General features: G+C 32.2%; 1 protein-coding gene across 1 annotated transcript; it reads left to right on the forward strand.

The window, feature by feature from the left end:
• The first annotated feature begins 10,342 nt into the window (after positions 1–10,342).
• On the forward strand, positions 10,343–14,037 carry LOC107409091 (cinnamoyl-CoA reductase 1). The gene is made up of 5 exons (XM_016016526.4): positions 10,343–10,621; positions 10,749–10,903; positions 11,255–11,440; positions 11,687–12,039; positions 13,624–14,037. The coding sequence occupies exons 1-5, from the start codon at positions 10,489–10,491 to the stop codon at positions 13,805–13,807; spliced, it is 1,011 nt and encodes a 336-aa protein (XP_015872012.2). The 5' UTR covers positions 10,343–10,488; the 3' UTR covers positions 13,808–14,037.
• Positions 14,038–14,273: the final 236 nt, after the last annotated feature.

A 14,273-nucleotide genomic window follows, 5' to 3' on the forward strand; every position in this document is an offset into this window, starting at 1 on the left:
GTCCACGATATTCATTCATATCATTAATGTCGAAGCACTCATTATCATGATCATATTCCACAGATTGCACATTGTTTTCACAAACTTGATTTTCGGATAATCCAGGTTGAGTTTCCGGCACATGAAGTTCGGTCGCTGGGGACTGCATGTCAGCATCAGAGGTACATACAGCTGTCTCTAGAATTGCAGATAGTAGAGCAATAGTCATAAATCCTGAACTTGTAGGTATCCTATTCACAACATATCCAGCAGTATTAATACTCTGTGGAATCCTGGATAACACATCAACAATAAGTGGAGATCTGTCTTGAGGTCTGTGTGAACTATACTCTTCTATAAAACTTTGTAGGTCTTCCTCATTTTCCACAATGTACGGCTCACATGACAAGCACACATGGTATATGAACTTGAAGATTAATTGATGTTGTGTAGAATCTAAGTTGAGAGCGTTGTAGACAACATCTTTAAGTTCTACCAGCATACAATTCCTTTTGATACGTATAATCTTCGTTCTTTGACGTTGGTATCTCCAAGTACCTTCAGAACATACACTCCATGTTCCATCATAGAACAGTAGAACTGAAATTTGTGACATTGAGCACAAAGGGTTTACCAATTCAAAACATAATAAGTATCTCTTTGTCACAAGCTTGTGGTAATTCGTGAGGTTGTATGACTAAAAATAATTGCAATCGTAGAATCTTTGCTTGAAGGTTTAACTATAATCCTGAAGCAAAAGTAATGAAAAAATAAAAATGCATTTTCAGTAAATGAGTACAGAGAATAAGCCAAACATTATGTTATTAACGCCCAGTAGAATAGCATTTTAAATGCAAAAGAGTATAATAGCATTTTAAATACAAATACAAATGCATTTTCAGTAAATGAGTACAAATGCATTTTAAATGTTGCATATTAATGCTTAGTAGAATAGCTACTCTTAACAGACATAGTGGATCAAGTAGATTAAGATGTCAAGCTTGTGGCACATGTGCTAAATCATAACATAACGTTAGCTTAAATGGATGCAATGTTGACAATGTGGTGTTCTGTGGATTATTTTGTTCAACATCATAAATATAGTTACATTTAGCATGTCATTCGTATACAATAACATTATCAAAGTGGAAAAATTCGATTGTCCAATCGGTTTGCTTTCAGAAAATAAAAAAATTAAATATTCCGATGGAACCGCCGTTAAATTTTCTAACAAGCAAGTGTTTCGTAATTACTGATGGACCGTATGTATCAAACAAAGGTTGTAAATTTCAAATGGAAATTTCCGAACCATTTATGGATTGTTTTACATAAAATAGCACCAACATAGAACTTGCACTTATATATCATGTCAAAACGTGACAAACAATGAATCCAATATAAGGGAAAAATGAATACATATCTGTACATATATTATATATATATATATATACACATATCAAAAAATCTTTAACTCTGATCCGCACAAACGTATAATTTAATTACACCCTTTTGAAGTCTATGGGCTCCACAATGAAGATTTTCAATCTTGTTGTTATCACAAAAGGTTGGGGATATGCAAGGAGAGTGAACTGAACTGAAGGTGGTATTGTGTTTTCTGCAATGGTTCGTCAGTGCGAAGAAAGGCTGAAAGGTACGTAACCAACAAAAAAGAAAAAGAAAGGGAGACACACAGGATTCATTGAATGTGGTAACAGGGAGAGTAAGAGAGAGGGATAGAAGTTAATGAGGGTAGATGAGAAATGGGAGATGGTAAAAAAATTTGTTTAAATATTTTCCACTTTATTCGACAGTTAATGAGAAATGAGGGTAGATGAGAAATGGGAGACTGTTACATTTATTCTACACTTTCATATCCATTTATTTAAAAATTTTCCACAAGTGCACAATTAATTCCCTCCTGATAACTCTCGTTTGGACATACTACCATGGAGCCGCATTTTAAAAGTGATTGGAAGAAGCTTGCAAGCTGGGAATAGTCTACAATCTAAAACTAACTACATTTCAATGCATACCATTCAAACAAGTTCAAATAGTCAAAAACTAGAGAGCCAATATTTGAGAACTCAGTTACCATCCATTTAAATTCTCATCCTTCTTATTTATTGCTTTTCCACATCTCAAATAATATGGAGAATTTAATAATGAAATTGGGTCCTTACACATCATCTTAACACAAGAATCATGTACAAAAACTAAAAACTAAATCTGAATTAGCAAGAGAAAATTGTACAAGTGTTTTATGAATAAAAACTAGAGAATATTACAGCTCCTACAAAAGCCTCTATTAGTATCAATCCCGAATTGACCCAATGTTCCCCATCAATGTCAAAATCTCGAACACCAACTGACACCACAATTGGTATAATGCCAAACTTTAGTGACAACATTAAAGGCATACGGGGCACCTCCACTAAAACGGAGACTGATTTGATATCTGGATGAAATCAAATGAAATATCTGCAGTTAGTTACAATATTTAGTATACAAGTTTCAAAGAAAATAATTAAATACCTAGAGTATCCATAAAGAAGTGTAAAGGTTCAATCTAACAATTGAGGCAATAGCTCATACCCAATAATATCCCTTGCTCTCGATGAATTGTATAGAACCAAAATCCAATCTCATAGACTGATTTGCTAAAGGATGCCTAAATCTCCAAAACAGCAAAAAAAAAACACCAATTTCAATCAATACATTGAGTAGATGGCCAACCTTCAACAAATATTAATCCAGACTGCCAGAAAAATATAAATATTAAAAAAAGACACTCAAGTCATTTTTATTTTTTTTCAAGGATAAAATAGGTATAAGAGGTTAGATAAAAAAATTTTGAAAGGGAGAAGATATATTCTATTAACATATATACATATCAACATAAGGGGGGGTATTTTTCATTAAAGCTTTCAAAAAAGGGGCATTCACCCAAATTCGTTTCAAAAAATAATATCTAATTTCATACATATTCAAGAAAGGAACTGAAAGAGTCAGAAAAATATGCTAAAAGGATGTCCACAGATACATTCTATGAATGTTCTAAAGGCAAGACAAATAACATAAGATATAATTAAAAGTAACACAAGAAACATTTCCATGTCAAGTAACACCTTCAAACTTATAAACATGTCAAATTCAAATAACAGTGAAAATGCTATAAATGTTGGAAGCTATATACAAATGAGTATAATGAAGGAAAAAACACTCACAAATAAAATACACACTTACCATGAAATAAATGAATGGAAACAAAGATGCTATTGGCAGCACTACAAACAAATTGAGAAAGATAGTCAGTCATAAACAACTAATATGCTAAGAAAATCATACAGATCATACATCGTACAAGTGGTCCCGGACATGTGTGATTCAAGCAAGAAATGAAGAAGAGATCATTTCTTAAACAAATTCTATAAAAACATGGTATAAATAAGACTGATCCAAGTAAAAAGTACCAAATGATGAAAATTATCAGTGTGATGCACAACTAAATTCTGTTTGAAAAGGAAAACAAAAGGCAATAATAAATGTCTAATCTATTTACAGATAAAATAAAATAACTTGAAAAAAAAAATTAAGAAGGATGAAGAAGAAGAAGAAGAAACAAGGCTATAAGTCAGACTTCAAAAAGGTTAACAAAACTGAATTAAAGTTAAAGATGTTTGTTGGATCTTCATTCAATCCTACTTCAAAGCATGTCTATCAAAAACAGAGTGTCAAGAAGAAGGAAGAATGTGAAAATGTTTTCCATCAAATTCTTTTGCTACTTCCTTGTCAACCTCTGCCAACCTTCTAAAGTGCAGCATCAAATTCATCCACCAGTAATCTGACAAGTACAAAACATGTAGCAAAGAACAAAATACACATCACAGATGGAACAAATCAAACAAAACATCAACATGATCAACATTCAACAATGCTTTGGAATGCCGATAACCAAAAATTAATAAAAAATAAATAAATAACAAACAGTAGAAGAATAAGAAAAAGCATACCATTACACAACACAACTACGGTAATAAAAAGAAGGCCTCGAATTGGTAAACCACCTTGTATCTCTTTATATTGTTCCACCTTACAACCTGGGCAATTCTCATAGTAAACCACATTCTTCAGTAGCCTCTCTCTACTCTCTTCTGCCAACTTTTTTTTTTTTTAACTTACTTCTTGGGTTTTCAATACTCTCACAGATTTGTCGTTTATATTGAGAGATTGAGATGATTAAAACTCTATTATTACTTCACCATTAAATGGATTTTAGTAAAGCACCGACTAAGCATAGCCAATGAAGCATGGTAGACAAACACAGAGACACCTTGCTTGTCCTTTATTAAGTCCCAACCTATCTGGTGAAACTATAACAAATAACGCGTGGTTCTAACTCCTAACAATGTATATAAACTTATTTGTCTTTTTTTTTTTTTCCTCCCATCTTTGTCTATTCCAGAAAGTCATATCTAGTAAAAAAAAATTATATTTATATATATATATATACCAATAATAATAATACATGTTAAACACATTTTTCATTTCCTTCTTTAACTATCATCATTCAATGCATCAGCCAATCATAATTTATACAGAACCGGTAGCAGAAGCAATGGCACCAGGCAACTAAGTACAACAAAGACATACATTAAATAAGTATCACATGCAACTATGTAAAGCAATAAATTAAATACGTATCACATGCAAAACCGTGACTAATGAACAGTCGAAGTTTTACCCTTATTTTGCAAGAGCTCATTTGTTCTATCTATGGAGAAACCACAAACATTACTTAAATTTAATAGCATCTAGCTACCATTTTTAGAGCTGTCAAGGAAGAAGATTCATACAAATCTAAAAGACCCAAGTATCCATGCAAAACAACATACACCTAAATGTAGATAAAAATAATTGCCACTACAGTATGCATCATATTTGCAATACCAAATGCAAATTATCAAACACGCAGGAACCTTAAGGGCAACAGATTTTGCATCATAATTATATGCATAACCATAAGCAACTAACCATCATTACTTAATCAATTTTTCATGCCAACCACAAATTTCCAATAAATGGACAAACTTATTCTAAATTTCATAAAATGTTTTAGAGCCTTTAGCATATATGTTGAAACATTCCTTACATAATTGCCAATGAAGAGTTTACGTTAATATTCAATTTTATTTCTGCCTTGTCATTTTCCAAATAGACCTTTCAACAAAATACCAAACAAATCTTGGGTTCTTATTCAACACATATTCCGCTTGTTAGCCTAAAGCCACTTAAAAAAATGATTAGATAACCTCCTGCACCTTGATGTCAATGGAATAGGGTAAGCTGTAAGTCTCAATAGCTCCAAAATTGTCCATGACCCTCCAAATAGAAGTTTGAAACATCCATCTTTCAGACTAACTATTCAAAGGGCAATCTTTTCTTTTATGGAGTTGGGGAACCATATTACAAACCCCCAACTTTAACCAGTTCAGCCATCAAGCTCAATAGGAAAAATGAACTCTTGTCCTAATAAAGTTAAAATTACTTTTATATATATATATATATATATATATATATATATAATAAACAACAGACAACAAACAACAAAAACCAAATGCAACCCCTAAATCTTCATAGGAGATGCTTTTGATGAGTGATAAATAAGAGATACGAGAATCTAAACCTTTTGGTCTTTGTCTTCTCTCCTGAGATAGAAGAAGAACTCCATATAAAGTGAACAGCAGACCCAATTCCAAAAACTCCAACGGTTTCATTCACATAAATCGATTTACAATCAGGATTTTCTGTTTCCTTCGACATAAAAACAGAGGGAAAACGTCGCAAGACTCTGACTAACAGGCAAACCAATCCAAAGTTTTCGCACTGGAAGGCACAGCGACCTTTAGAAATCCTCACAGAATCACATATGAAATGAAAACCAAATAAAACGACATAGTATCAAAAAAGTCTTACGGAATTTTCCAGTACCTAAAACTGAAAGAACCCATTGGAGGTAGAAGGAGGATTCAGCTTCAACTTCCCCACAGCATCTTTGATACTCTTTAGTCCCTTCTTAAGCGTCAATGCCGGGGGTAGAGTACGTGTAATGCAAGTCTCCATCACAAAATCCCCGTCCTCCATTCTCGAATCCTTGCCAATTTCCATTATAGGACCATCAAATCGCACACCGAACACTACCTAAAACAAAAATTACAAAAGCATAAGGAAAAAAATTACAGAAATAGCCAAAAAAAAAAATAACCCTAATTTTGATTCCAACTTATCCCAAAAGCAATCAGGAAAAAAAAAAAAAAAAACACACATCCCACAAATGTTTTAAAAAAACCCTAGAAACCACTCAAATCGAAAAGTTAAAGGAAAAATGAAGCAAACAGACCAGGCATCTTATCAGAGAGGCCAAGTGAAATAGCAAGCTTGGGCATCTGCTTCCACCATGCAGTACCACCCTTGAACTTCGTATATAAATCCACATCCTTCTTCTTCACAATACCCTAATTTCGAATTCCAAACCATCAATTTCTTTGTATGGAATTTTGGTAACCGGAGAGACAAAACAGGATTGTTTGACAAAAGGGCAACTAAGTGAAGAAAGCTTGATGAATGAGAAAAGATGAGCCAGCTTTGGGGAAGAGTGATGAAGGAGAAGAGAACAGTCGGATGAAGAAAAGAAAGAAATAACATAAAATAAAAAAAATAAAAATATTTAATTTGGATATAAGGATATTTTGAAATTATTAAAAATTAAAAGTGTAGAAAAAAAAAATATCAACGGGGTAAAATCATAAAGCTCATCTTTATAGGCGCATTGGACCAAATTCCCCATCAATTTATCAGAAATGGGCTTATTTCTTATTGTCCGATGTAGAAACTTTGGGTAAACGTATGGCCCACTTACCAACCAACGATGGCTGTACGTAGCTTACATGGTTTGAACAAGAAAAATAACGTGCTTTTTTTTTTTAAATAAAAAATTATAATAATAATAATATCCTCTATGTAGCAAAAGAATAAATAAAAATTAAAAATCTTTTAAAGCATTTTCCACCACAAATTTTCCTTTTTCCTTTATCTAGAAAACTTCTCATTAATTTTAGTTTGTGAGGTTAAGAAGCTTACTTTATATTTTTGACAACTAAGCTTCTCGTTTTTTAAATGAGTTGGATTTAATTAGCAAATCATTTATAAATAAATTTAATAAAAAAGATATCATCGAAAATGAAAAAAAAAAAAAAAAACTAGCTCTTTGCACTTTTTGAGTCCAAATCAAATAAATTGACAAAGTCGGACCAAATGAAGAAACTCATAACTCTCACGACCTTACTATTTAAACTAAATACTTACATAATTGGCGTATCTTTGCAACAGTTACCTCTTAATTGGTAGATTTGGCCCTTTAAAAAAAAAAAAAATGATAGATTTGGGTAGGTGTAATAGCGACGTGAAAGGTAGTTTATCCAAATAGTACTCCATGAACATATAACTTTTAAAGCAGATTCACCTATATATATGTATAACTTTTCAAGCAGATTGGCTCAGAGAAATTTGGAAGCGAAATAGCCAATTCCAATTAGATAAAGGTCAAGGGTTGGAGCAGACCACTGACAGCTTGTCTACATGATTGGACTTTTTCATCTTCCTCCACAACATTATATGTCAAACAGCAGTGACTGGGTTTATTATAAGCAGTTCGACTGGGATTGTCTCTGTGTGTGTCTGTGTGTCTATATGTATATATATGTATATATATTGTTAATATATATATATATATATATATATTATGTTAATATATAAGAGAAATAATCAAATCTAAAGTCTTTCTTTATATATTTTTAATAGATAAAAATCTATAATTCACGCACTGCCACTCCGTGAGCACGGGAGGTGCATTGAATCCGTATCTTTTCTACTTTCAACCGATCGATTATTATGCCAAAAATATATGTGTATGTATATATAGAAAATTAATTGAAAACAAATAATGATGAATCAGGTCTTTGTACATTAAAAAAGAGTAATAGTTTCAAAGGCATGGGAGTGAAATTATAATGGGGGGCAATTATTAGCAATAATGAATTTTCAATAAGTTTCTTTCTTTGTGTTAATAATTTGATGATCAAAGTCACCAATCAAACCAGCCTAGTCGACCCAAGAGACAACAGGAAATAATGGAGGTGGTTAGTTTTCATTTGTCAAAAACTCAATGCATTTTTGGCTTCTACATCAACTTCTTCTATGGTCCTCTATAGACTCTCTCCAAACTCCACAAAAAAATAAATAAATAAAAATAAAAATAAATAATGAAACTTTACCTAATAATCACTAGCTATTTACCAATTGTGTCATGCATACGTCACTAATCACAGTTCTACTCTCCATGGAAATGGCTCGCCCTTTGTCGCCCCTTGTCATCCACAAGTCACTATCCATATTTATTTATTTTTATGTCTTCCAGAATATATTATCAAATCAATTTTACTTTTTTTTAATTTATTATATATATATATATATATATTTGTATCTGTGAGCTTTTTTTTTTTTTTTCGTTTTTCTTTTTTTTTTATTATTATTTTTTTTGGGGGTGTTTGGAGGCTTCTTCTTTTGTATTTTTTGACAATGTTACAGTATATAATATATACCAAATCAGTTTTCCTTTTTTTTTTCAAGATTACAATAATATATTAATTTAAAAAAGGATGAGTGTGTGACTCGAAATTAAAATGGACTCATCAAATCGAATCAGTACTTTTACTTTGCTGCTTCAAAATTCTTCATCTCAACTACCAATGAAGAAAAAAAAGAAAAAAAAAAAAAAAAAAACGACATAACGTAATAGACAGCTTGAAACAGATCTTTCTCAGTTGCTTAATTGCTTTCGTTTTCACTGAATTCATGGTGATGTCTTTTTAGCAGAGCTACTAATGGACTCATATAAAGCAAATGTCAAAAAGGAGTTGGTGGGTTAATGAATTCTATGAGGTTCTTATGCATTTCCTGTTCATGTTTAAGGTTAATTTAATCAAGATCAACCTATATATGTGTCGGGAACATAAATTATGAAAAATTGTTGCTAATGATTAATAAGGATAAATAATGAAGCACTTCGAGGGGAAAAAAAAATGATAAATAATGAAGCAACAGTAATAATCAGAAACTATTATTTAATTGATTTTGAATATTAAACTGATAGCTATTCACTCTTTTTTATTTTTTTTGTATAAATTATTTGCTCGTTTAGTTCTAGTACTAGTTACAAAATAGATCGCAAATAGTCGTCACTAAGATAATTAGAAAACAATGACTTTATTTAAAATATACAAGCCTAATATTGTATATCATTTTAAAAAATAAATAAAAAATGTATATTATATTGAATATATTAATATTGTCGAATTTAAATTTTCAATTATTAGATTTCTAGAAGGAGATCCATTGAATAGTGTATCCGGCTTACTTTTGTTTAAAACAAGAGAATAAAGTCTTCATGAAAAAGGAAAGAAAAAAAGAAAAAAAGAAAAAAAGAAAAAGTGTAAAGTCTTAATTTCTCAGCTATGAGGAGTATTATTTGTCTTATATAATAAGCAAGAGTACTTAAACACAAAATATACTAAAATTGGAAAACAAAAAAAATATTTATATGTATCACACTAAAAATGAGACCGAATATGGAGGCCCTTGCGTTAGATCATATATGTACTCTGCAAGAGTTATATTGTATATGCAAAAGAATTAATAAAGAGAAAAAAACCACAGAAGAAAAAAAAAAAATACAAAAAGAAGAAGAAGAAGAAGACAGATTAACGAAGTGTTGATGTTGAGATTGTGATTTTTGCGTGGTGAAATAGACTTTACCCAAAGTCCTTATATATAAAATAAAGCTTAATTCGATCTTCTCATCATGCCAATCATTACCTTTTTTATATTTTTTTAATTAATCATTAGCCGTTTACGCGCACGCTACAAAATACATATATATTTATGACCTCGTTAAATAAAAATTGTAATTAATAAAAATAACCATGATAAAAAAAATCCAGAATAAATATAAGATATTAATTTGCATGATATATTTAGATAGAAGAAGCATAAATTTTTTTTACCAGAAACAAAAGCAATAAACATTGCTTGACGGTTTCATCATCATTGTCGAGGAGGAACACAAAAAAAAATAAAAAATAAAAAATAAAAGTAATTGAATTTAAACTATTTACTGTTTAGATTATTCTCTTTCACACTGTCTCTGTCTAACCAAACCATTTTTGTATTTTTTTTATTAACCCGCGGTAGGTGAGTCTGTCTGGTGAGCCTTTTGGCCTTTCATACGTACTTTCCTTATAAAAACACCCCAATCACCCATTTTTGTTTCCAGGCCCTCCTGTTTTGCTTCGATTACTTGCTAGTTGCTTATACATACAGACACACAAAGACCTCTTTCATTCTCTCTCTCTCTCTCAGCTCTTAAAAAAATCTCAATTAGGCTGCAAACCAAAGATGCCAGTTGACATGGCTTCGGTTTCTGGGACAACAGTGTGCGTGACTGGTGCCGGAGGTTTCATTGCTTCTTGGATCGTCAAGCTACTCCTTGAAAGAGGCTACACTGTCAGAGGAACTGTCAGAAACCCTGGTGGGTTTTTTTTTTTTTTTTTTTAAATATTCTTGTTTACTTTCTGGTCGCAAGAATTTCTATTTGTTGTTAAAATAAATATGTTTCGTTTTCAATTAATTAATTTATTGGGTACCAACGTACACAGATGACCCAAAGAATACCCATTTAAGAGAACTGGAAGGAGCTAAAGAGAGGCTGATTTTATGTAAAGCTGATCTTCTTGATTTCCAAAGCCTCAAAGAAGCCATCAATGGCTGTGATGGAGTTTTTCACACCGCTTCTCCTGTTACTGATGATCCTGTGAGTTATTTTATGTTTTCTGATCAGTTTAATTCTTTCACTGCCAGCCGGATTTCATTTCAATTGGGGCGGTTTAAAATTAAGCTACAAGATTTTAAAAAATAAATAAATAAACAGAAAAAAGTTTTAAGACACCCACCTCATCAACCAAACCCAATTTTTGTCCACATAGAAAAGTAGTATATGTGATGGTGGTGGTGGGTCCAATATCAATTGTTTTAATTTTCTCAGTGGAATAAGGTGTGGTGCCCAAACATCCGTTAATATAGAAGAAAAGTAAAATGGAAAAATGGAAGAGCATTGAGGGGTTGGTGAGAATGATTTTAAGTGTATAAAATAATTGAGTTTCAGGAACAAATGGTGGAGCCGGCTGTCAATGGAACTAAGAATGTTATAATTGCAGCAGCCGAAGCCAAAGTTAGGCGTGTGGTCTTCACGTCATCAATTGGTGCGGTTTACATGGACCCTAATCGGGGCCCCGATGTTGTGGTTGATGAATCTTGCTGGAGTGACCTTGAATTTTGCAAGAACACCAAGGTTATTATTATACACTCTACGTTCTGGATCAGATTCTCTAAGATATTAATAGTTGTGACTTTTCATGAAGTTATATGTTAGGCTGAGTTGGGGACCAAATATAAGAAAATTGATGCCAAAAGCACATTTAAATAAATTAAAAAAAAAGGACCAAATCTACCTAAACTAGTTTGGTGAAAGTAAAACATATTTATTTATAGACTGCCCATAAATCATATAATTGATAAACCTATAAAAATTTTGCAGAATTGGTACTGCTATGGTAAGGCAGTGGCAGAGCATGCAGCTTGGGAGGTAGCCAAAGAGAAAGAGGTGGATTTGGTGGTGGTGAACCCAGTTCTGGTTCTTGGTCCTCTTCTTCAGCCAACAATTAATGCCAGCATCATCCATATTCTCAAGTACCTCACTGGCTCCGCAAAGACTTATGCCAATTCGGTTCAAGCTTATGTCCATGTCAGGGATGTGGCTTTAGCCCATATTCTGGTTTTCGAGACTCCCTCTGCCTCTGGCAGATATCTCTGTGCCGAGAGTGTACTTCACCGTGGGGACGTGGTCGAAATCCTTGCCAAGTTCTTCCCGGAATATCCTATTCCTACCAAGTAAGTACTCTATCTTTGTTTCCATTCATTACTAATTGTCTATGTAAAAGTTAGGTCGTTGGTTTATGATCTTTTACTATTCGACCATGAGCTGTCAACTAAATAAACTGTTCATGGCAATGATTGAAAAATATTTTATTTTATCCTAATAAAAAAAAAAAAAAAACACACACACACACACACATGTTTTTGTGGCACAATTATTCAGAAACATCTGGATAAGACTAGTTCTTATTCATTTTGGGATCAGAGAGAGCTTCACCAACCTTGTGGAGGACTTTTTCATTTATTAAAAATGTCTTTGACCCATTCAACCAATTTTTACATTTGCTCTCTGAGAATGCTTAACATTTTAATCGACTACTCAGCCTACTCTCTATCAGCCTCTGGTTCTTCTGAATTATTAAACTTCTATTTTTCTTCTACTACAAGCCCCGTTTCAAAAGTAATTGAAAATCTTCAGAAACGTCTGGATAAGAATGGTTCTTATTAATTTTGGGATCAGAGAGAGCTTCACCAACCTTGTGAAGGACTATTGTTCTTCTAGTACAAGCCCCGTTTCAACACCAATTGAAATCCTTTATTTATATATATATATATTTTTTTTTTTTCAAATTTATATTACTTTTGGTGGTCGCCAAGTCACTATATATTAATTTTTATCTACCAATAAAACATTCATATATTTTTTTCGCCATAATTATTTATGTTTACTAAAAACTTCAAGCAGAAGGAAACATGCATTAATTGTAGAGCAATACAGGAGTACAGGATAGGACTATTTCTGGTATGGGAGAGGCAGGCAGGTTGATAGAACTGGAAACAGAACTATAAGGTTTTACAAAATAATTTGAGATCCTTCAGAATTGAAATTTCTAGTGAAAATTAGTATAAAAATAAACAACCTCTTCTTTTCGTCTCTGGAATTCCTATTAGGAAAACATATTTTCAAGGGACAGCTATTTGATATCTCTTTTTCCTTTTTCTTTCTTTTTCTTTTTTTCCTGAATAACCATAATTATTTTTGGAGAAAAGTGTGAAAAAAGAAAAAGAACCTACTGCCGCCTGGCAGCATGGTTTTCGTATCAAATTTAGGTGTCACTTTCTCAGTAAACTCTTGAGAATTTTAATTACGATTTGGCATAAAATATGGACATAAAGTTCAAATCAGCTAAATTGTACATAAATATGCTGATAAATGATACTAAAAGGCATTTAAGAATTGAATACATGGGATTTGTTTATCATATGTTGAAGTGTTTGGGTAGTGGGTGTACCGTCCTTGACCTGTCTTTATTTAATCCATGAATGAACCTAGAAAAAGATTTTGAAAATGAAATTTTTATATATTTGTGGAGCAGGGGAGATTTTACCTACTCCCATGTCCCATCTTAACAATTGGATATGGACCTTAAAAGAATCTAATCACCTACCACGTTTTATATGGGCCGCATAAACTTTCTGCTTTTGGTTCTGAGCCAAAAAATCAAAATTAAAACCTTTATGCTTTTGGGTTTTCTCTCTGATTTGATTTTTCTATGAGTAGGTATTCAACTAAGTAGAGAATTTTCTGTGAATTTGTAGGTGTTCAGATGAAAAGAACCCAAGAAAAACACCCTACAAGTTCTCAAACCAGAAGCTGAAGGACTTGGGACTCGAATTCACGTCAGTGAAGCAGTGCTTATATGACACTGTAAAGAGCCTGCAAGAGAAAGGTCACCTTCAAATCCCTACACCTCAGGAAGATTCCATTAAGATTCAGTCTTAGTACTTCTTGTTCTTCTATATGATTTCTGCTAATCAAAACTGAATATTATAAGGTCAAGTTAATCTGTGCTTTCTATATCTGGTACCGAACAGTTTATCACAAAACCATATAACGAAAAATGGGATTGTGACAATATTGTCTGTTTCTTGTCTCATTCCATTTTGCTATATAGATGTTATAAACAGTATTTTGTAATGGAATATATATATATATATATATTTTTTCAAGTAGCACTGTTTTTGTTTACTTTCTTTTACACAGGGCAACCCTATCTATAGTACGCAATGAGAGACAACGGCAATTGATAAGAGTGACTTTATTTTTGAATTAATTCCTTTACTTCCCAGAAAATAATGGGTGTGCAAAGAAGAGCTCAAAATTTTGTTTCCATATGATATGAGGTTATATATTCAGATAATATTACATTAACGACCACAAGTGCTTTTGGTACCAAATTTTACCCACC

The sequence above is a fragment of the Ziziphus jujuba genome, chromosome 1 (assembly GCF_031755915.1).
Source record: "Ziziphus jujuba cultivar Dongzao chromosome 1, ASM3175591v1".
Lineage (NCBI taxonomy): Eukaryota > Viridiplantae > Streptophyta > Magnoliopsida > Rosales > Rhamnaceae > Ziziphus > Ziziphus jujuba.